The sequence below is a fragment of the Mustela erminea genome, chromosome 1 (genome assembly GCF_009829155.1).
Source record: "Mustela erminea isolate mMusErm1 chromosome 1, mMusErm1.Pri, whole genome shotgun sequence".
In the NCBI taxonomy this organism is placed as follows: domain Eukaryota; kingdom Metazoa; phylum Chordata; class Mammalia; order Carnivora; family Mustelidae; genus Mustela; species Mustela erminea.
Genome location: NC_045614.1, coordinates 152,185,896 through 152,209,459, shown reverse-complemented (window position 1 = coordinate 152,209,459; position 23,564 = coordinate 152,185,896). Strand labels below are relative to the sequence as shown.

Here is a 23,564-nt window from a genome sequence, read left to right as displayed (position 1 = left end):
CTCTCTCAAATAAATAAATAAATAAATTTTTAAAAAATTGTTGAATTAATGGATATTAAAATAACACATTCACAAAAAGACAATAGTTGCATGACTCCACATACATGAGGAATAGACTACTAGAGTAGTCAGATCAGTAGAGACAGAAAGTAGAATGGTGGTTTCCAGCGCCTAGGGAGTGGAGACAATGGGGAGTTGTTGTTTAATGAGTATAGACTTTCATTTTTGCAAGAAGAAAAGAGTTCTGGAGATGGAAAGTGATTATGGTTGCACAACAATGTGAATGAACTTAAGACTCTTGAACTGTACAATTAGAAATTATTAAGGTGGTAAATTTTAAGTTAAATGTATAAATACATATTTTTTTAACTCAATGGTCATTTGGCAGTATCATCAGTAGAAATGGACCTACCAAATACAGTCATGAAACTTCATGTGTCGAACTTTTTAGATTAAAATGACTGTGCTAATTTTTCAATGCAGGGACAGGCAGAGATGTGTGATATTAATATCATTATATAGCAAATAGAATAGGAATCACAGACCAGATAATATATGAACATTCAAGGGCACCTGGGCGGCTCAGTGGGTTAAAGCCTATGCCTTCGACTCAGTTCATGATTCCAGGGTCCCGGGATCGAGCCCCTGCATCAGGCTCTCTGCCTAGTGGGGAGCCTGCTTCCTCCTCTCTCTCTGCCTGCCTCTCTGCCTACTTGTGATCTCTGTCTGTCAAATAAATTAATTAATTAAATCTTAAAAACATATATATATATATATATATATGTATGAACATTCAGTATTAACAAGAAAGTGTTCAACCTTTAAAAAACCATGCATCTAACTTTCTATTGTCTGTGGATAAAATACAGAGGCAGAGCTTAGGGGAATCATAGAGACATCCACTTGAACCTTTTACCTTAATGATGAAGCAAGGGGTTAAGTGACTTCCCCATTTCAAGGGCAGCCTCATCTGTCCCTTTTATTTTATTTACTTGTTTATTTATTTAGTAGGCTCATGCCTAGCATGGACTCACAACCCTGAGAAAACCTCTGCTGAGATCAAGAGTTAATTGTCTGAACCACCCAGGCACCCCTCATCTGCACCCCAGCTAAATCATCTTTATGTCTTGTTGGCAAAAATGGATGACATAGCCTACCCCAGCTCCCCCAGAGGATGCTAGGAAAGCAGAAACTAGAACAGATTAGACACACTGCCACCCCAAATACTTACGATTCCCTTAACAAAGAAAGAAAAGGAGAATGGGTATTGGATAGGCAATCAGCAGCATCTGTTAAACTCACATTAGTGTTTTTGTTCTGTTTTCTTTCTTGTTTGGGGGCCTACAGGCTGGAACCAATGGTTATATGGCTCCTGAGATCCTAATGGAAAAAGTGAGTTATTCCTATCCTGTGGACTGGTTTGCAATGGGATGCAGTATTTATGAAATGGTTGCTGGACGAACACCATTCAAAGATTACAAGGAAAAAGTCAGTAAAGAGGATTTAAAGCAAAGAACCCTGAAAGAAGAGGTCAGATTCCAACATGATAACTTCACAGAGGAAGCAAAAGATATTTGCAGACTCTTCTTGGCTAAGAAACCAGAGCAACGTTTAGGAAGCAGGTAAACTACCATGTAATAGAAGTGATTAGCAATGTCAGCACTGTCCACAGGAATTTGGAAAATACTTGGGATTAGTGATGAAGACTTGGGGTTAAGTATTATTATTTTCCTATTATTATTTGCATATTATATGGTTAAATATTTCTGACACTTTCAAACACTGTGAGCACTTGATATGGAACGATCTCTAAGATATATTTTAAAGTAAAAAAGGTGCAAAACAGCATACATTTTTAAAAAAGAAAGAAGGGAAGGAAAGGAGAGAAAAGAAATCTATAATTCAAATAGTTGCATAGATTATTTTGGGCAGAATATACAAAGAATGTATGTGATTGGTTGTCTCTAACAAAAAAAATTAGGGGCGGGTGACAGGGATACAAATGATTTTCACTCTATAACCCTATTATCTCTTTAATTTTGAATCGTGAATAAATGATTCAAAATGAACAAAATTAAAACTTAAAACCATCAGTACTGGGGCTCCTGGGTGGCTCAGTTGGTTAAGCGTTTGCCTTTGGCTCAGGTCATGATTCCATGGTCCTGGGATCCAGCCTCACACCCCACATCTGGCTCCCTGCTCAGTGGGGAAGTCTGCCTCTCCCTTTGTCTCTCACCCAGCTTGTGCTCTCTCTGGCTCTCTCTTATTTATTAAATAAATAAAATATTTAAAACAAACAAAACCCATCAGTACTGATAGTTAGAGCTCTAGGAAATTCTGCCCCCACTTTTTTATTTTTGCAAAGATTTTATTTATTTATTTGACAGGAAGAAACATAGCGAGAGAGGGAACACAAGCAGAGGGAGTGGGATAGGGAGAAAGCAGGCATCCTGTTGAGCAGGGAGCAGGGAGCCTGATGCGAGGCCCAGTCTCAGGACCCTGGGATCATGACTTGAACCAAAGGCAGCTGCCCAATGACTGAACCACCTAGGTGCCCCAATTCTGCTCCTTTTAAATGTCTCTCTAAGGGGCGCCTGGGTGGCTCAGTGGGTTGAGTCTCTGCCTTCGGCTCCGGTCATGATCTCAGGGTCCTGGGATCAAGCCCTGAATCAGTCTCTCTGCTCAGCAGGGAGCCTGCTTCCCCCTCTCTCTCTGCCTGCCTCTCTGCCTATTTGTGATCTCTCTCTCTCTCTCTCTCTCTCTGTCAAATAAATAAATAAAATCTTTTAAAAAAAAATAAATGTCTCTCCAAGATATCAGTTGGTCAACAGATACTTAGTGACTGCATATAATATTGCCAGGTATGTTAAGTACAGGTGATGTTAGGGGTTTTTTTTGTTGTTTTTGGTTTGTTTATTTGTTTTTTTAAAGATTTTATGACCCAGGACGCCTGGATGGCTCAGTGGGTTAAAGCCTCTGCCTTAAGCTCAGGTCATGATCCCAGGGTCCTGGGATCAAGCCCCGCATCGGGCTCTCTGCTCAGCAAGGAGCCTGCTTTCTCCTCTCTCTCTGCCTGCTTCTCTGTCTACTTGTGATCTCTGTCTGTCAAAGAAATAAATAAAATCTTTAAAAAAAAAAAAAGATTTTATGACCCAAGCTGAAGGCATAGGCTTTTACCCACTGAGCCACCCAGGCGCCCCAGGTGATGTTAGTTTTAAAGAAGGTCGAATATCATTGCTTACAGGGAATAATAAAATCAAGATTAATTTTAGAAGAAACAAAATAAGTGAAAGCTGACTTGGAAAAAGGCCCTTGGCGGTGGGTGACTGTGTTATATAGAGGAAACAACCAAGAGCTTTAGATTCACAGACATAGACTCTCATCCCAGCTATGTAGGTCATTTTAACTGAAATAATTGAATTATTTTCTCAGTCTCAATGTCCTCATGTATTAAAATGGGGGAGTTAAGGGTGTAATGATTAATTTTATGACAATTTAACTAGGCCACCATACTCAGATATTTGATCAATTATTCTATATGTTTCTGTGCAGGTATTTTTTAGATAAGCTTAATATATAAATGAGTAGGTTTTGAGTAAAGGAGATTTTTCTTTGTAATGTGGATGGGTCTCATCCAGTCGGTTGAAGGCCTTCACAGAAAACGACTAACTTCCTGAGAGAAGAGGGAATTATGTTGGCAAACCATCTTCGGAGTTGAACTGCAACTCTTCCCCTGGTCTCCATCTTGATAGCCTATCTTGCAGCATTCGGACTTGCCAAACCTCCACAACTGTGCAAGCCAATTCCTTGAAATAAATCTCTCTCTTACTCTCTCTCCCTCTCTCTGTGTCTCTCTCATATACATGCACACATACCGTCAGGGAGAAAAACTTCTCTACCCTCTTACCTTTGGAGACCTGCAAACTAAACTGACAAAACACAGATTTTAGTATATGTGCTGCTGAAGCGAGCACCAAAACACAGATTAGTACAAGAAAGGACAGGTTTTTATTTTTGCACATATACAAGAGTATATGGACTCTTTCACAGAAAAATGTGACTGGGACCATCAGTTAGAATTATAGACCATCTTAATAGGGGAAGGGGAGGAGGTGAATTGTACTTGAAGGAAAACAAATAATTTCTTAGAATTGCTGGGGGGAAGGGCACTTATGGGAGAACAAATGACTAAGGAGAGATAAATGGGCCCTTAGGAGAAGAGATGGGAGATATGATAGTTTTGTGACAATGTCTGTTTAGATGTGGTACAGACTTCTGTCACTGGTGATAAGAGTCAATCTTTCCTGGCTCTAGAACTCCCAGAGAGAAGATTGATGAGTTGAGTCGGGAGGGTGGGGGGTGGGGGGGAGTCTCTGCTTCTAAGCAGATGAGAGGAGTTCAGAACCTGTACCTGTTGACTCACAAATGCCTTCAAAATGATTTTTATGTTACCGTGGTACATTCTGGACCTTTTTCAACATCCTGCTGGTTCTATTTCTCTAGAGAACACTGACTAATACAGAGGGATACTTTGAGGTTTAGCTATAACATATATAAAGTTAGATACAATGTGTGTTATAACTCATTCAATAAGTGGTAGCAATTATTACTAACTTGTTCTAAGAGATACCAGATACTATTATGACTGAACTTTGAGCTTGAATGTCTTAAATTCTTAGATGGGATTTTCAAAATTTAAAAATATATACAAATATGAAAGCTACAACATGAAGTAATATGACTGATTTTTACTATTACCCCAGAACAGATCTTCCAAGCAGCTGTCCAACAAGATTGTCCAACAGTCTTCCAAGCAGTTGTCAATGAAGGCTCTAGAACAAGGTTGCTTGTTCTAGAATACTCAAAATATTTGAGTATGGAGGTTAGCTTTTAATTCTTGACCTCTTTTTTTTTTTTAATAGAAAAACAAAATCCATTTGTAATTCCTTCCAAAGCATGACAGATACCAAACTAACAAATGAGTATTTTGAAATTTGATGGAAACTCTACATTTATGCAAAGGAGACCGTGGAACTGATTTATCTGTGTAGATTCCCTTGTTGTTGCATTCGAGTGGTCAGAATAGGCCGTGTCACTATCACAGGCAAATCCCAAAGTCTCCGTGGCTTGAAACAAAGGGGATTTTTTTCTCCCTCTCACAAAGTGAGTTAGAGGTGCAGCATCACTCCTTTTGGGTACCTCCCTTGGAGCAGAGACTCAGAGAGCCAGGCTGCATCCATCTCACAGGGCAGCTGGAACCCGTAGCTCGCAGAGAAGAGAGCAGAGACAAGCTAGGGGAGCTTTCTACTGCCTCAGCCCGGGAGTGACTCAGTCCTGCATCACTTACACTCACTTAGGTTTGCCCTGTGCAAGGTCGAAGGGTCTGGCCAGTGTTGTCTTCCTGGTGCCCAAGGAAGAGGAGAGAACCGGAAATGGTGACCCCAGACCATCTCTACCATCCGGGTTCTCAAGTGCAGGGAATCTACAAGGGCATACCAACAGTGGCGGAGGCAGCAAAGAAAGCCAACAGTCTCTTCAGATGACCTTCCTGCTTGGTGTGTTTGATCGAGAAATCTATCTTGATACTCTATAGACACACTTTGGGTATATAAAATGAAGTATTGACAAACTTCTTCAGGAAAATGCCCCCTTAAAGCACTGGATTATTGCCTGAAGCTGCTCCATCAAGCAAAACCTTTTTATAAAGCATCTGTTGTTGTGGCTGTTTTGAATAAAACTGTTTACAACATTAGAGAAAAGGCATATAAAAACCAGCTGTTTGGTGAAAAAGAAAACCTTCCAACGTTTTCGTTTCAACTCTCTGTATTTTTTCTCAATTCAAATGAGATAATGTTTGATTAATTTAGTGCTGTCCTTCCAAGGCAAGCAAATGCCTACACAACACATTACACAGCAGAAGGTCAGGTGGGGCCCTCCCTCTTGCATTCACAAACATTTGAAATACATTTTAAAACCCTTTTCTTCTTTAGACATCACTGAAAGGAGCTCCTCCTTTGTCTTCATAGGTCTGTGAATTAATTATGTTTTACATAGAAGCTGAAAGTTTTAAAAAAAGAGATTGGAAGCTTTTCTGAGCATCTCACAAGAACTGTAGATAGGGTTTACAATGTTTTCTAATAAAATTAAAGCTGAAGACCACTTAAGTATTTTGCAGGTTTTCTTCTGGTCAGTCAATGCAGCAGAAAAGATCAACGAACCATGCGAGTCTCTGACTTAAGTGCTTCTCCAACACACCATCTTGAACCCATATGCACTGTTCTTGGCAGACCAAACCCCACAGTGGTCTTCATGTATGGTTAGGTGGTATCTTTTCTTTACTGAGAGTTATAAGAAAATCCATTGTAATCTCTATGTAGGGTTCAGTAACACAAGAGCTCCTATAAATGTTCTGAAATAGAACCTACTCCAATCAGCAGCAGAAGTCTTCCTGCAGCTGCCGGGTTGGCTAGTGCAAAAGATGTTGCCTCTGTCAATAGCCTCTCCTATTTTTCCAAAGTGCACTGCCTAAGGATGGGCCAAAAGATCCCTGTATGAGGCTGCCTGGGCAAGATTCAAGAGTAAAATAACCTCCATCCTATTTCTAATACAGAACTGAGGTGAGAGTCATTAGTGCAAAAGATAAAGCAATCAGATCTTCAGTGGTCCAGACACTAAGTAAAAGAAATAGGGGTTGGAAAGCCTGGTCTTTTGTTGTTATCATCAGCAACCACAGACACTTGAGAAAGGGCTCAAAGGATGGGCCTGCCCTGCCCAGGGTCATCTAGTCAGGGTGCTAATGAACATAAAGAAAACCTTTAGTGGCCTGTTGTTCCCTTTCCTTTGTGACTAGTTCCAAAAGGGCTGCAGTGGCCATACCTGATGGGTGAACCAAAGCCATCTGGGCCTGTGGCTTGAGGTGTTCCTTGAGAATATCCTGTCATGACTGGCTTGGCAAGTTTTCAAGGCCACTGAGCCCCTGGGCACTCTTTGTTTATCCAAGTTAAAGCTGTTCAGAGTGACTTAAGGTGCTTTCTTGACCTGTGATATGGTGAGTTCATGCCTGCTGGTGGCCATCAAGGGTGGAACAAGCTCCTTCCTCATGGCACCTGGTCCCATTCCAGCTCCTTTGATTTCTTTGAAACACAGAGTCTTGGGATTCGTTCCTGATTTACATAGATGGAATTCTAGCTCCATCCTCGTTCTGCCACATTTAAATTCTTTTTTTTTTTTTACAGATTTTATTTATTTATTGGAGAGAGAGAGAGACAGAGACAGAAATAGAGAGAGAGAGCAGGAGCAGGGAGGAGGGGGAGAAGCAGGCTCCTGTGGAGCAGAGAGCCCAACATGGGTCTTGATCTCAGGACCCTGGGATCATGACCTGAGCCAAAGTCAGACACTTAACCGACTGAGCCACCCAGACACCCCTCTATCCTTGTTCTGCCATATTTAAATTTTATTTGCTACCCTCCCCACCACCTAAATCTGATACCTTAAAATTGTGAAATGTTGCTCTGTAAGTTATACCTCAAGAAACCTAATTTAAGAGGAAAAATCCATCTTTGAAGCTTTGAAGCTATCTCAGTAACCCTCAAGGCTCTAACTCTACAGGATGTAAACCACACAGACATTGGTCAGTAGATTTGAGTAGATGGAAAGCCTGCATTTTCCTTCCTTTCAACCGATAGAGGCTTGGTGGCTTTGGGAAAAAAAGAGGCACCTTGTAGTATCTCACGATACAGTTCTCCATACCCGTTTTTCACTTGGGTCCTAATGAGATAAGTCCAAGGAATCCTGGATCAGCCTTTTTGGAAGGGACTAGGCCTGAACCACAGAACAACCCAGGGAATGGCTGGACATCAGATGCCTATAGCTGGATTTCTCTTTTCCATAATAGTATTTGATTACAATTTTCCTTTGAAAAGCTCACCTATGTTTGATTTTTTTCAGATGCACAGCTATATATATGAATGCAGAACCAAATGAAAAGGTTAAAAGAGGTTAAAAATACAATGAAAAGACAGACATTGTTGTGATGATTAAATGTGATAACATAAGCACAGAGCTTAATTTTGTGTTAGCTGAATAGGTTCTGGATAAATTCCAGTTATTCTCACTACTGTTATTAGTAATGTCATTATTGTGTTTAGAACCTGTTAGATAGTCTGCTGTAGTAATTATCTGACATAGAAGGGAATCTGTAAGGGGGTATATGGGAGAAATCCTCAATCCTTTTCCTAAAAGCTTTTTGATAACTGAAATAAAAGTAAAAGGAAACCTATGAATGTGATTTTTATGAAGGTTGATTTATGACAGAAATTGATTTTTCCCTAAGGAAAGACATTTCTGGTTTTTTTGTTTTTGTTTTTGTTTTTGTTTTAGATTTTTAAATTTATTTGAGAGAGAGAGAGAATATACAGGGGGAGGGGCAGAGAGAGAGGGAGAGAGAGAGACTCTCAGGCAAACTCCTTGCTGAGTGCAGAGCTCAAGGTGAGGTTCAGTTCCATAACACCAGGATCATGACCTATGCCAAATCAAGAGTCAGGCACTTAACCAAATAAAAGCCAGGTATAAAGTTAAAAGGTAGCTTTGTGGAGAGGTTCACATGGTGAGCAATGGAGACCTGCCAATAACCATGTGAGTGAGCTTGGAAGCAGATTTCCTCCCCTAGTCCCAGCTGAACGTTCAGATGAGACCACAGTGCTGATGAACCACCTCATGAAAGACCTTGAGTCAGAGGCACCCAGTTAAGCCTTTTCTAGATTCTTGACCCACAGAAGCTGAGATAATAAATGTTTATTGTTTTAAGCAACTGAATATTGAAGCAGTTTGTTATATAGCATTTGTAACTAATAGATAAGCAATAGATAACTAATACAAGAGGTTACACAATTGGGAACATACACTTTTCTGCCTTATTCTAAGGCAAATACTGGCATAATTTCTAGCACAAGGAAGGAGGGCTTGATAACAAATAACCATAGTTTTGAGCATTGAATGTATGTTCATTCATGCTACTAAATATTACTAATGGATTTTTTAAAATTCTTTAAAAATATTGTGGCAGTTGGGGGAGGTGGGTAAAAATCATGTCACATGAAGATTGAGGTGGTATGGGTGCTGTTTTTTAGGGTGTAAGTGGGGTGGGAATAGACATGCTTTCCTTGTTCTATGTGACCCTGAAGAGTAGAGCAAAATGCAATGACTGGAAGTTGCAGGCAAGCAGGTCCTGACCCCACTGAATTTTACTTGTATTTCAATAAAACGCTAAAGAATAAAAGTCATGTCAACTACTTGACTCCAAAAATTAAATCTACATATGGAGGTTATCTGCAAACAATGAAAAATTCTACTGTCTGTGTAAGACAGAATTGTGGGTGACTTTTTTAAATTGTGGATGATTTTTAAAGTTATTATTTTTCCACATTATTCTTCATGTCCTTATATTGTCTTTGCAATTAAAATGAAATGTATTACAGGAAAGGAATGCTAGACACTTTGTATTGTTAGAATATTTCCTGTTTTGGGTCTCCGGCTAACCATGTCCTTTCTTCACAGAGAAATGTCTGATGATCCCAGGCAACACCCTTTCTTCAAAACCATCAATTTTGCTCGCCTGGAAGCTGGCCTAGTTGAGCCCCCATTTGTGCCAGACCCTTCAGTGGTTTATGCCAAAGACATCGATGAAATTGAAGATTTCTCTGAGGTTCGGGGAATTGAATTTGATGATAAAGATAAGAAGTTCTTCCAAAGATTTGCAACAGGTGCTGTCCCTATAGCATGGCAGGAAGAGATTATAGAAACGGGACTGTTTGAAGAATTGAATGACCCCAACAGGCCTACAGATTGTGGGGATGGTAATTCATCCAAGTCTGGTGTGTGTTTGTTATTGTAAGTTGTTCTCTCCACCAGATGGGCAGCAGCAATCTCAGCTGACATAACCCCCCCAAATGTTCCTAACACATGAAAATCTGTTGATGAGGACTGATCAGTCAGGAGGGGCATTTCAACCACAGAACAGTTCAAAGGACAGGTGAGCTCACCGCTAGGACACCTTTTTCTCCCCTCCTCTCCCCACCCCTTCCCGCCTTTCCCCTGCTCTTCCCTCTCTCCTTCCCTTCCTCTTCTCTCCTACCTTCTCCTCTCCTCTCCTTCTCTCCTTTCTTCTTTGTCTCTCTCTCTCTTTCCCCCCACTTCTTTCTTCTTTCTCCCTTTTTTCATAAAGATGAGTAAAGTCTCAGTTTTCATGAGGCCTGGGAAAAGGAACACTCAGGTTTATTTTGATAAAGTAGAAGCCATGAGCCCTCCACCATCATGTCCCTGAAAATTACACAAAGTCCTAGGAATAGAGAATGGAACGTTGTGGTATACCCAGGAAATGAGCATTTGCAATACTTGGTAAATAACCATTTTAGTTTTTCTTTGTTTATATCCTTTTCCCCTTCATCTTTCAGTATTTTTGCTTCTGTACTTATAAAGGATTTAGAAGCTGGAAATAAATGTTCCTCATATTCTCCCCCCTAAAAAGGAGTGGATTGTAATATTTTGGCAATATTTTAAATTACAGAATAATTTTTAATTTACTGAGAGTCTCTCTTTCATATTTTTGAAATATTTTGTCATTATAATGTTGAATGGAAATATTCAAGAGATCTGTGAATTAAGGTGTTCTATAAGTTGAGTCTGCTTACATGTATTTTTCCACATGCCATTGGTTCCCAAACTTGCTGAACTTTAGAATCACCTAGGGATCTTTTAAAAATAACAATGTCTGATTCCTATCCCCATATTTTAATTGATCTGGGATGCAGTCCCAGCATCTAGATTTTCAGAAGCTCCCCGGATACTAGTGATGTGTGGCACGTTTGAGAACCAGAGCCATGTAAGCAGAAACACTGTTATGTATGGGTTCTTGTTCTGGTTGCTCAAAGTTTCAGTTATACATTTGACAGCAACTTTTCAAATACCCCCAAAACATGTAATTTTGGCAATTGCAGTATATACGAAACTGAACATCATGTGTATTCATCTTGTAGACTTTCCTGTCCTTGTACGCTTTAGTTATTCACACATACCTTATGAAGCAGACACTTGGCTATTTCAAGACCTGAAGGAGAAATATAGCCTTCGGCAGCTGATTTAAACAAATGGTAGCTCTCAGTTCAAGTGGCTGCCCAGCCAGCACCTTACTATAGAATTAGCACTTCTCAAGACCACAACCAAAGTGAAAATTCTAAGGGTGCAAAAAAATATTTTGGGCACAATTATAAATCCTGAGGTGATTATACTTAAAAAAAAGGAAGGAACGTTGCTGGCTCATCTGGTAGAGCATGTGACCCTTGATCACAGGGTCACGAGTTCAAGCTCCATGTTGGGCATTGAGCTTACTAAAAAATAATAATAATAAAATACAAAAATAAAAATAATAAAACGAAATTTTAAGAAAGGATAAAAAGGATCTATGTGTGCATAAGGAAATCTCACTTGTGCCATTGGTGACAAACCTGGCTGAAATCATTTTAAAAGTTTTATCTCTTGAGTACAGGAGCCAAGAGTTGCAAAAACACCAGTCAAAAAGTAGTTGGTTAACTGGAACCCAGCCAACAGTAATCCTCAACTACAAGACAGTGTTAGCCCTATCCTGCACAGTAAGTAAGAAGCAAGAAATCCTCTCAGCCTTGAGTCAGGGGTTTGTGCATCTACTACTCACCCTCCTGCTCATTCTCTATCCTCAGCAAGCTCTTGATGCTCCAGATCCTGCCCTGGAGATACTGCAGAGTCCCAGGTCATCAAAGCAGATACAGGTGTGTCCTGCAGATTCTTCTTCCTAAGGCAAGAACGTAGATTAAAATTTTATAAAATTTGTAACAAGTCTATTTTAACAAAAAACCAAATTCACCATTAACAGAGATCCAACTAACCAGAGCATTCCAAGAGTAAGAGGTCTTAGTATTTAGCTTTGTAATTAGACATTTAAAAGTAATGTCTTACTGCATTGGTTCCATAAAGTGAATGTCTACTGCTCTTGATAAACTTTAATACAAATCTGTGTTTCATTTCTTAGAACTAACTAACTCAGGAAAGTAAATTGAGTAAGATAACTATATTCAAACAATCACCAAGTAAATATGTATTGAGCTAAGTTACACATTGAGTCCCATCCTGGGCATTTAGGGGACACCACAGAGAAATAAGACGGTTGTCCAAGCGAGGCCATATGGTATAGGGTAGAATGCAGACTCCTGTCATTGTTATTATTCACATTTTTAAATGAGAAACTGGGGCACCTTGGTGGCTCAGTCTACTGACCATCTGGCTTTTGATTTTAACTCAGGTCATGATCTCAAGGTCATGGGATCGAGCCCAGAGTCAGGCTCTGCAGTCAGTGGGGAGTCTGCTTAGGATTCTCTATCTCTCTCTCTCTCTCTCTCTCCCTCTGCTCTCTTCCCCTGCTTTCTCTCTCTCTGAAATAAATCGATCTTCTTTTTTTTTTTTTTAGATTTTATTTATTTATTTGACAGGCAGAGATCACAAGTAGGCAGAGAGGCAGGCAGAGAGAGAGGAGGAAGCAGGCTCCCTGCTGAGCAGAGAGCCAGACGTGGGGCTCGATCCCAGGACCCTGGGATCGTGATCTGAGCCGAAGGTAGAGGCATTAACCCACTGAGCCACCCAGGCGCCCCTAAATCAATCTTCTTAAACAAATGAGGAACTGAAGCTCAGAGATGTTCTGTAGTTTGTCCAAGATCACACAGCTTTTCAGGGGTGTAGCAAAGACTAGACATAATGGATATGAAACACATAGCACATGACTTGCATATAGTAGAGGCATAATAAATTGAAGACTGTGGTCAGTAGGTGGTAACAGGTCAAATGATTCTAGGTCAGGGAACAAACTAGTATGAGCTAAACTTGGCCACCTTAATTAGAAGTCCCAAAGGAGGTGAGAGAAGGAAGAGAACTGGGTCCTGGGGAGCAGTTTAAAAGGGAAGTTTTTATACACAATGAAAGAAAAATCTAATTAGAATAAATGGAGACATTGGAGTGAATCCCAGGCCCCATCCTTACCACATGCCAGGTACAGGACCCACCTGGGGCACAGCAGAGGGAAGGAGGCTTCTGGGTTATGTGAGGGACAGACCTGATCAGGGAGATTAAATATCAGATATGGAGAGAAATAAGTGAATGCAGAACCATCTGCTCAGGTCGTGGGTGGAATTCAAGTAAAGACTTAAATAAGACGAAACCAGATGTCTCACACCAAAGGAAGAAAGTGATTTTTGAAAGGGGTGATGCTTGCTTATTTTCCAAAAGTGAAAATGAGCTTAGTTTTTTTATAGAAAGTTTCATAAATATAATGAAACATCAGGGAAAGCAAATACATATATGAGTGAGGTATTCGACAAAGCAGAACCAGAGTAAAGTCATCTTTATTCTTCCAGTTTGTCAGGGGTTATCTGGAATGTTAGTTTTCTACAGGAGATGGGTTTAAAGGAGATGGATAAGCTGTGGGAAGGGACATCGAGGTAGAAGAGACATAGAGGCAGAAGGTACGCATGAGGTTTTCATAGAAAACAGTGATGAATTATTGAGTTTAAGATTGTGTCCCATGAAGAGATGAAAAATATTCTCAATTGTTTATTTTCAATATCAGATTGAAGATGTTTCTCATTTAGGTGACCAGGCATGGAGGTGAAAATTCAATTTATTGGGCTTCTTAGGAATTGCGTGTCTTGAAATCGTGAGAGTCTATCAGATCAATTTTTTAAGGTTATTATATTGCATGTATCATGAAGGCAGTTTAATAATAAGACTTGACTTATGTAAATTGGCCACGAAAACTAGTGAAAATGCATAATCCTTGCTTCTTAAAGTGTTGTCCTGGACAGTTTTAAATATAAAGAATTTTTTTTAATGACACGAGGGAAAAAAAACAGATGCAAGAATGGAGGAGGGGGTGGGATGCCAGAAAGACCGTATTAGCCATTTTGATCATCAAAAATTTTTCAAAGACTTACCGATCATATAGACTAGTCATCAATACTTTCTTGGATCATCTAGGAAAAATAATTGCAGTTATTTCAGTTTAGTTATTTGTTCAATACATATTGTTACCTGCGTGTGCCAGGCTCCATTTTGGTTTAGGGAGAGATGCTTGGTTTTCTCCCTTTAGTATTTTTAGATTGGAAAGTGCTTTTGTTGCCCCTGTGCGTCAGTAAACCTCTCTGGGTGGAGATGAGTTTTGTTCTTCTCACTTTTTCTCAAATTTTCTGTACTGACCACATTTTTATTTTAAAAATCAGGAAAAAGTATATCATTTAAAGCAAAGCAAGGCCAGTCACAGCTGGACCCCTTTCTGGCTGATGGGTATCAGCCTGGATCCTGGGAGTAAAGACCTGACTCCTGGTTTAAGCCAGCAGAATCTCCTTGGACAGAGCCAGCAATTGGTGTCTAAAGTTAGGTCAGATTATTGGTTCCACAATCTAGACCATGAACTGTGGTGGCTGGTGGTGAGGTTTTACTAAATGAAAGCAAGTACAATGCAGCAAAGCTTCTCATGCACTATTTACTTCAAAATATCTTTTTATGCAGCAGCTCTCTCTGGCATGGGTCCTACCCCCATGCTTTAATAAAATCACCTTTTTGCGCAGACACACATAAAAATCTTTTTATGAAGAAGCTGGTATTTGGGACACCTGGGTGGCTCAGTTGGTTGGGCTGCTGCCTTCAGCTCGGGGTCATGATCCGGGGATCGTGGGACCGAGTCCCACATCCAGCTCCTTGTCCAGCAGGGAGCCTGCTTCTCTTTCTGCCTCTGCCTGCCACTCTGCCTGAGTGTGCTCTCTTTATGACAAATAAATAAATAAAATAAAATTTAAAAAGAAGCTGATATTTGATAAAAGTAAAATTGGAGACCCTTTGGAGCCCCTCCCTCAATTTTTTTTTTGAAATTTTATGGACCTGTGAGATCTCAAAATCTGGGAACCCTTGGACCAAATGACCTTGAACGCTCTGATTGTAAGGAAACATTCGTGCTTCCCTGGAAAACTGATGCATTGCCTGGAGGAGGATATGCAAACTTTTTCTGTAAAAGACCAGCAACTACTTATCTCTTCCTTTGTAATAGGAAGGCAGCCACAGATAATACAGGAAGAAATAAGTATGGCAGTGTGCACAAAGTTTTATTTATTAAAAAAAAAAAAAAAAAACAGGTAATAGGACTACATTTGGCCCACAAACTGTAATTTACTGATCCTAGTCATAAATTATCTTACTACTAAACTGAAGAGGTTATCTGACTCTAAAGGAGCTATTTTACAACTCTATAAACTACATAACTAATGAGAATGCAAAATAATTCTGTCTATAGATATGCAAATAACACTGCAGCCCCGCCCACCCTTTAGTTGGTCAGAGCTGAGATAACAAAGTATTGCAGACTCAGTAGCTTGAAAACCAGAATTTTATTATCTCACTGTTCTGGAAGCTCCAAGTGCAAGATCAAGGTGTCAGTGGGGTTGATTTCTTTTGAGGTCTCTCTCCTTGACTTCTACAACACTACTTTCTCCTGTCTGTTCATGATCTTCCTGCTGTGGGTCTCTGTGGCCTAATTTCTTCTTAGAAGGACAGCAGTCACATTGGATTAGGGCCCATCCTAGTGGCCTCATTTTAACTTAATCACCTCTTTTAAAGACCCTATCTCCAAATACAGTCACTGTCTGAGGTACCTGGGGGTTAGGACTTTAACATAGGAATTTTGAGAGATATGACTCAGCCCCAAACTAGTTTATGTATTTGCTCATTCATTTCAACATTCCTTTACTGCATAGAGATTATGGGTTTTTATTACTTTTTTCAACTGGTTGTAATACCAGTTTCCTCATGAATGAGTTAAATAAAAATCTTTAACATGTATTCATTTTTATTTCTGTATGACAGTCATTCATGATTTTACCCTTTTTTTTTTTTTGAGGATTATGCATTGACACAGCTCAGAATGTCATAATGCCATCAAAGAACCTGACACATATTTTTGAAATTCTGCTTCCATTAACAGAAGTTCTCACCAAGAGCCACTTCTCTTTTTTTTCCTCTTATGAAACACACAGCAGAAAGAAGAGCCCCTAAACAGAGGGCTGGTGGGAGTGGTGGCATGCCCAGAAAGTAGCTAGCGTTTCCTCAGCAGTCTGGTTGAGGTGCGTGGGGCCAGCTGACTAGTATATATTTTTAAACCAATTCTCCTCACCCTGCCTCTCCCATCTGCACTGCCAGTTGTCAAGAACATTCCTGCCGTGCCCATACTTCCTGCATGCCGCAGGAGACGCTGTTGGGGAAAGAGAGGCAGAGAGGAGAAAGCTGGGAGCCAAAAGAAGAACAGCTTCAGAGGTTCACCTGCTAGTGATGAGTGTGCCGAGCCCCCGAGCCCTCAAGGCCATCGCTGCAAACAGGCATTCCACTGACACACCCAGCCGAGGGCACCATTTTCAAGTCCCTGTACCAAACACTCCCCTGCAGGGTTTTCCAGGGCAAATGCAGGATGTCCAGTTACATTTGAGTTGCAGAGAACAAGTTAATTTTTCTTCTAGCATCATTAGATCCCCAATGTTGCACTGGACATACTTACACTAAAAAATTATCTATTGTCCATAAGTATAGATAATCAAGTAAGAATAGTCTGTGGCCAGGATGAGAGAAAATACAGGAAAACTGACCCAGGTCCTGGCTCACAGTCAGAGCTCTACCTGGGTTAGTCTGAATCTATCAATTCTGTCCTCCAGTACAGATTCTGCTAATTTTTTTTGGATGGTCCACATGTGTGCTCGCTCCCACTCGAGGAGTTGGCCAGGTGGTGTTGCCAGCATCCCATCACCAGTGTTGCTGCCAATAAGAATAATGCAATAAAAGTTTCCATTTACTGAGCACCTACTATGTGCCCACTATATACTTGGAACTTTTGTGTGTTACTCCCAAGGCTCACAGTCATCCTGTGAAGTAGGTATTATTTTCTGTATTTTATTGATGAAGAAAAGAAAGCTCCAGAGGTTAATAAGCTTCTCCAAGTACACAGTTAAGTTCTGAGTAAACCCAGGGCCACCTGACAACTCTTGGCTTTGAGGTCACTGGTTTCCCCAGGCAGGAACTGCCTCTGTCCCTAGTCCCTGAAATGTCTCCTGTGGGGCTCAGAGCAGACTTAGTGGACCCAACCCAAGGAAGAAATCATCTTTCTTCCTTTCTTTTTCTTTCTTCCTTTTTTTCTTTTCTTTTTTTCTTTCTCTCTCTCTATCTCTTTCTTTCTTTCTTTTTAAGATTTTATTTATTTTTTTGGTCAGAGAGAGACACAGTGAGAGACAGAACACAAGCAGGGGCAGAGGGAGAGAGAGAAGCAGGCTTTCCGCTGAGTAGGGAGCCCGATGCAGGATTCTATCCCAGGACCCTGGGATCATGACCTGAGCCAAAGGCAGATGCTTAACGACTGAGCCACCCAGGTGCTCCGTGGAAGAAAAAATTTCTAAGAAACATTCTGTAGGCTCTAAGTGGAGTAGCAAGGCTGGGACTAGAGCGAGGTGAGCAGGGCTCTTGGGGCACAAGATTGAAGGCCACGTTCAGTCTCTGGGGCACACTAGTGCCACATGGAATGTGCACAAAAACCGAAAATGAATGCTCCAGTCATGCACCTTGGACCTTGCATCTCACTCACCCAGCTTCTGGTCTTGTGGGCTAATGAATGGCTCAGGTGCAGATACTTAGAAAAATCCTTTTGAAACTACATTTCTTTCTTTCTCTCCTCAGAAATAATCCTGTACATTCATTCATTCAACAAATACTAATACTAATTCAGGGTTTACCATGTAAACCATAGGCCTTGTGGTAGGAGACATGAATTGAGCCCAAGACAGACCATGCCCATCCTGAATTTCCCCCCCCTCATTTGTTCCCATGAGCCAATGTAGATCAGTAATTTTTCCTCCTTCCCTTTAGTTGATGCCAAGGACCAAGAAGCATAATGCCCAAGGGGAATTGAAGAACTAGAATCCAGTTTTCCCTCTTCTTTTCCTCTTTATAAGAATTTCTTCTAGGTTTATGCTTTAAAATCCTTGTTCTTAAAAAGCTGTGCAATTAAGACTTGTAAACTCCTTGTAACATCTCCCTTAAAGTGGAAAGTTACAGGCAGGCTAAAAGACACATCCAGACTGGATCTCGGTGAATGTTTTTTTAACAAATGCCAGTGGAATGAAGGGGAGAAGGCTGCTTGGGCACATGTCATAACTGGTAACAAGGCAGACAATGGTGAAATAGCAACTCAACCAAACAAACATTCGGATGCCCTTGTCCGCGCCCTGCTTCCTGGGGAGTGGTGTGCCCTCCGGCCCTCGCCTTTGCTTGGTTATGTTCTGGGCTCGGCCCATAAAACAGAAAAGCAGATACTGCAAGGCAGAACTTTGCCCAGGCTTGTGGAATTTTCACCGTTTTTATTACTTTATGTGTCTTCACTGGCAACATTTCACAGTCCAGCGTTTGATCAGTTCCTTCACTTGGTTCTGACATGCAGTGTGTGGACAGGCCAGTCATCTTGCCTCTCCCTCCTACAGTCCACTCTGGTCACTTTATCACTCGCCCTTCCTACCCCACCATGTGTGGGGATGCAGAGAGGAAGTGAAATAAATCCCTCCATTTGATTTTGGAAGAGGAGTTAAGAAGAAGAAGGAAACCATCAGCCTACATCTGGATTCTCTGAGAATTTATATGACCTCCTGTATCTGCTCACCTTCTCCCACCCGCCATTCCCCCCCCCCTTTTTTTCCTGTAGTGGAGAAAGCTCAGCTAATTCATCTCAGATGTTACATTAAGTTGAAAATTTTCTTGTGTGTAACACTGGAGACACAGAAGTAGCCAACTGCTTTTCACCTCTACTGCCCAGTGACCGTCTTGCCCAGTAAAAAGGACTACAGGCCTACATTATTCCACACAAGGAAGAAGGAACAGTGGAGAAGACAATGAGCAAAATGCAATTCTAACTCAAAGTTAACTTTCAGTTATACTCCCATGCCAAAGACTAACTTGGGGAGAATGTGTGTGAAGTCCCCTTTGGAAAAAATTCCAGAAGGAATATTGGACTAGTTCTTCCCTGTTTAAAGGTAGCAATATGGTGTCATGAGGACAGACCTGCCCTCGGCCCTGCAGTGTACTGGAATGATGGTGCATACGTCTTCTTGGGGGACCTCACCTTGGTAGCTTGAATTAGGCCATGATGGGTAGATCTGCAACCCAAAAAACAGCAAAGCCCACAATTCAGGGTTTGTTTTCCTGGAGAGTAGGTTATTAAGCATTTACCAGCCCTTCACTGACTTGCCCTCAAAATGAACTGTGGTTGGTTAGTTATGACTCTGTCCAGAATCTGGCAAGGTCTACCCCAAGCCTGGTTCCATTTTTAGGAGGTAGACAAGGTCGTAGGGGAGAAACCAAGTAGAGTGACAAGTCATAGCCCATGAAAGATATTCACCAGACAGAAAGGCTAAGAAATGTCAGGGAAAGCTGGATACAAAGCTACCAATATCTAAAAGATGAGAGTAAGAGAACATGAAAGCCAGGGGAAAGGACAAGAACCAGAACAACAACTGAAAAAAAAAAAAAAAAAAAAAAAAAAAAAAACAAACAAAAAACAAATAGAGAGACAGGAAAACAGACTGCATGGTCTCTAAACTCACTGCAGAAATTTTACCTAATGTCCTGATAGCCTGAATCATCACTCCACAATGGGAGTTCAGTACAAACGTGATGAAGTTCATGTTGGCATGTGATTCATTTGAGTAAAGTTACTTCACATTAACGGGATCTGACACCTTTTCCATATGCACTGACTTTAAGCAAACATGCTCCATTAACCTGCAAAAGTGTAAAACAGAGAGTTACAAGAGTCCCCCATAGGCTCCTGAGAAAGACTTCCTTCTGATGAGAAAGCTGTCCCTCAGGCATAAACACCACCCCAAGCACCTGCCACACACCTAAGCCTTAGACCCCAAACCTTCAATTATGAGCTGCTGGACTGCTGAACATCACTGAGAAGACCTTGAGACTCCCTCCTGCCCTGAAGTTTCCCCTTCTAAAAGATCTGAGATTGGAGAATCAGGTATAGGAACGTGTGGTAGGCTGAGTAACAGCCCGGAAAGATATTCGTGTCTGAGTTCCCTATAAATGCTATATGGCAAAAGGGGCTTTTAGATGTGATTAATTTAAGGACCTTGAGATAAGGAGATGATCCTTCATCAATAATCACAATTCTCCTTCTAAGAGGGATACAGGAGGCGTTGGTCAGAGAAAGCTGAGCCACACAGAGAAGCCGAGGTCATTGGTGGAGTCATGCACACTGAAGAAAAAGGGCCACAGGCCAAGGAATAAAGGAAGTCACTAGAGACTAAATAAAGCAAGGAAATGGATTCTTCCCAGATCCTTGAGAAGGAACCAGCTCACAGTCAACACCTTGACTTTTAAGCCCAGTGAAACCCTTCGATTTGGGATTTCTGGCCTCCAGAACTATAAGAGAATAAATTTGTTTTATTAATTTTGTGGTAATTTATTACAGCAGCCATAGGAAACTAATACAGGGTGTAGTATGTTTTTCGCAGCCTTGGAATTAAAGAATTAAAGAATTTTCTGAGGCCTTAGGAGAGTTAAGAAAACACAAAGCCAAATTATTCTACAAAAGGATAACTATGAATTTCACTAATGAGCAGACCATGTCCCCTGTTCCCCAACCCTGACCTTCACCCTGCCCCAGGTCTTCTACTTTTGGGGCTTTTTAGAGGAAAGATATGAGAGGAAGAAGAAAGGGGTTATATATCAGTCTTCCCCAAAACTGTCTCTCCTTCTTCCTTGCACACAGATGCCAAATATTTTTTTTTTAAATTTATTTATTTGACAGACAGAGATCACAAGTAGGCAGAGAGGTAGGCAGAGAGAGAGGGGGAGGCAGGCTCCCTGCTGAGCAGAGAGCCCGATATAGGGCTCCATCCCAGGACCCTGAGATCATGACCCGAGCCAAAGGCAGAGGCTTTAACCCACTGAGACACTCAGGTGCCCCAGATGCCAAATATTTTTGAGGGAAGCCACATGCCCTTACCTAGAGGATGAATTTTGTTTGGTCTTTTTGCCAGTAATTGGTCTAGGCATGGTCATGTGACCTCACTCCGACCAATGAGAGTAAACAGCTGTTTGTTGGGCTGTTTTCAGATGGATTTTCTTGGCTGAAATAAGAGAGAGCCATGTAAAAAAAAGCTATTTCTGACCCCTTCCTTTTTTAATGTTTGTTGTGTTATAAAAGGACAATGATGCCTTTGGGCAGCCATCTGCAACCACAGGGCATGGGCTTGAAAAGAAGAGCTATCACAAGGAGGCAGAGCGGCAAGATGGAAGGACCTGGGTTCTTGATAAATCACTGAGCTGTGACACCTACTGAGTGACTGGCCTTCTTTCAGACATCTTAGGAAGATTGTAACCTCTTTAGTGTTTAGATTTGCACTGACTGTCAAGTTTCTTTTTTTTTTTTTTTTTTAAAGATTTTATTTATTTATTTGACAGGCAGAGATCACAAGTAGGCAGAGAGGCAGGCAGAGAGAGAGGAGGAAGCAGGCTCCCTGCTGAGCAGAGAGCCCGATGCGGGGCTCGATCCCAGGACCCTGGGATCATGACCTGAGCCGAAGGCAGAGGCTTTAACCCGCTGAGCCACCCAGGCGCCCCTCAAGTTTCTGATTACTAGCTGCCAAGCACATTTTAAAGAATAAAAGAGGGAAGGAAAGAGGAAAGGAAAGCCAGAGGAATGCATGTCAGCCTTTGCAGAAGTGAGCTGTCAAGTCTCCAGCTGCGGCCAAAACTGAGAGTCCCCAAAGTGGACCAGAGGACTTCTTGTGGGGACAGGGGGCTCCCAACACACCTTTGGCTGGTGAAATGACGTTTGTGCACTGCCTGTTTGCCTCAGATCTCTTCTCAAACCCTGGGGCCAGTTATCCAAATGACTGACAGACGGTGTTACTTAGGGCACCAGCACCAAAACCATGAGAAAATCATGTGATAGCAAATATCACAGTAATCATAAGAGAAATTCATTTTTCCTTGACTTCCTTACCCTAATCCAGAATTTGATGTGATTTAGATTTGGATTACATATGGTAAGAGGCACCATATTTTTGGTGCTCCAACTCTCAAGCAGTGAAATCAGAGAGTCATTAATTGTACCAGCCTTAGGGCCAGGCTGCTTAGGTTTGAATCCTAGTTCTGTTATTCACTGGTTGTACAACCATGGGCAAGTTGCTTGGGTGCTTTTGGTCTCAATTTCCCCATCTCTAAAAAGGTAACAATGCTAGTAAGAGCACCTTCCTCTTAGGGTTTTTTTGAGGCTTAAATTCATACTTAAATATAACATTTAGATAGTGCTTGGCACAGAGCAGAGGCTATATGTTTATAAGTTGCTGCTGTTATAATTATTGTTAGTGTTAGAACCTCTCAATAGCTCAGCATGGTCCCCTTGGTCACAGGGAAATGACTACAGCCAAGGTCCATCAGACAGAGACCTCCCCTGGTTGTATGAGAACTGCGGGACTGTCCCTCTCTCGCTGAGAGTCTTGCGCTGACATGCCTGGGACTCAGGTCAGCGGCATGAGAGTGATAAGCCCAAGGCCCTAGGAACACTCTGCATCCATCAGCCACCTTTACCTCCGTCTGCACTCCAGGGGGATCACAAGAGCCAACGGTTCCCCACATTCACTTGTCAGAGGTGGATTGCCGACACTTGCACCAGAAGCTAGTCTTGACTGAGACATTTGCCTGATGAAGTTCTGGCCTAGGTCTGTGCAGAATTGCTCTTATTTGCTCCTGATGTGATTAAAAATGGCAAGGCTTTGGACCAATAACAATAATATTACCAATTACCTGGCCGGTAGTTGGAGTGCAATGAAAAATAATTCCTCTTATACAGTCTTGAAAAAAATTTTAAGTCATTTTTTCCTATTAAAAATACAAGGTGAAACAAAATTGGTCATAAGCTAATAATTGCTGATGTCGTTGGGCACGTGGCCACAGTGGGAATGGGGGTGGGGTAGCTATCACAGTTCTTTCTCTTTTTATGTTTTAATTTCTCCAAAACAAACAGTTCAGAAAAAAAGTACATGTTTATTGTATAAAATTGATTTAAAAAGAAAAGGAAAATACCAATCACTATCTTGAGATTAGCACTGTTTATATTTTGGTGGCTATATTTAGTGGACTGGTAATAGATTTGGTTCATTTGGTGGATTTTTGGTGGGTCAGTCTACCTATCTAACATCTATCTATGTCTATATTCATTTTTAACCCTTCTGGGATCATGATGTATATATATTGTTTGATAATCTGTTTTTTCACTTAACAATATATTGTAAGCATCTTGCCATGTCAAAAAAAATTCCTTGTTAATCATATTTAGTACTGCATTTCGTTACGGGGATTCACCATAATTTGTCTACCCAATCCTGTTTTTATCATCAATATTTTCCAGTTTTTCCTTATTACAAATAATCCTGTAATGAACATCCTTGTGG

General features: G+C 41.1%; 1 protein-coding gene across 3 annotated transcripts in view; it reads left to right on the top strand.

Moving 5' to 3' along the window:
• GRK7 (G protein-coupled receptor kinase 7) overlaps nucleotides 1–10,109 on the top strand; it is a 29,817-nt gene extending 19,708 nt beyond the window's left edge. The window contains exons 3-5 of one of the 3 annotated variants that reach the window (XM_032347088.1): nucleotides 1,348–1,622; nucleotides 9,556–9,761; nucleotides 9,910–10,109. In XM_032347088.1, coding sequence (XP_032202979.1) covers nucleotides 1,348–1,622; nucleotides 9,556–9,761; nucleotides 9,910–9,938 — 510 coding nt within the window. In that variant the 3' untranslated portion in view covers nucleotides 9,939–10,109. Of the gene's footprint in view, nucleotides 1–1,347; nucleotides 1,623–3,638; nucleotides 3,802–9,555 lie in introns of those variants that run through there. The other 2 variants (XM_032347080.1, XM_032347099.1) reach the window with 2 other exon arrangements.
• Nucleotides 10,110–23,564: the final 13,455 nt, after the last annotated feature.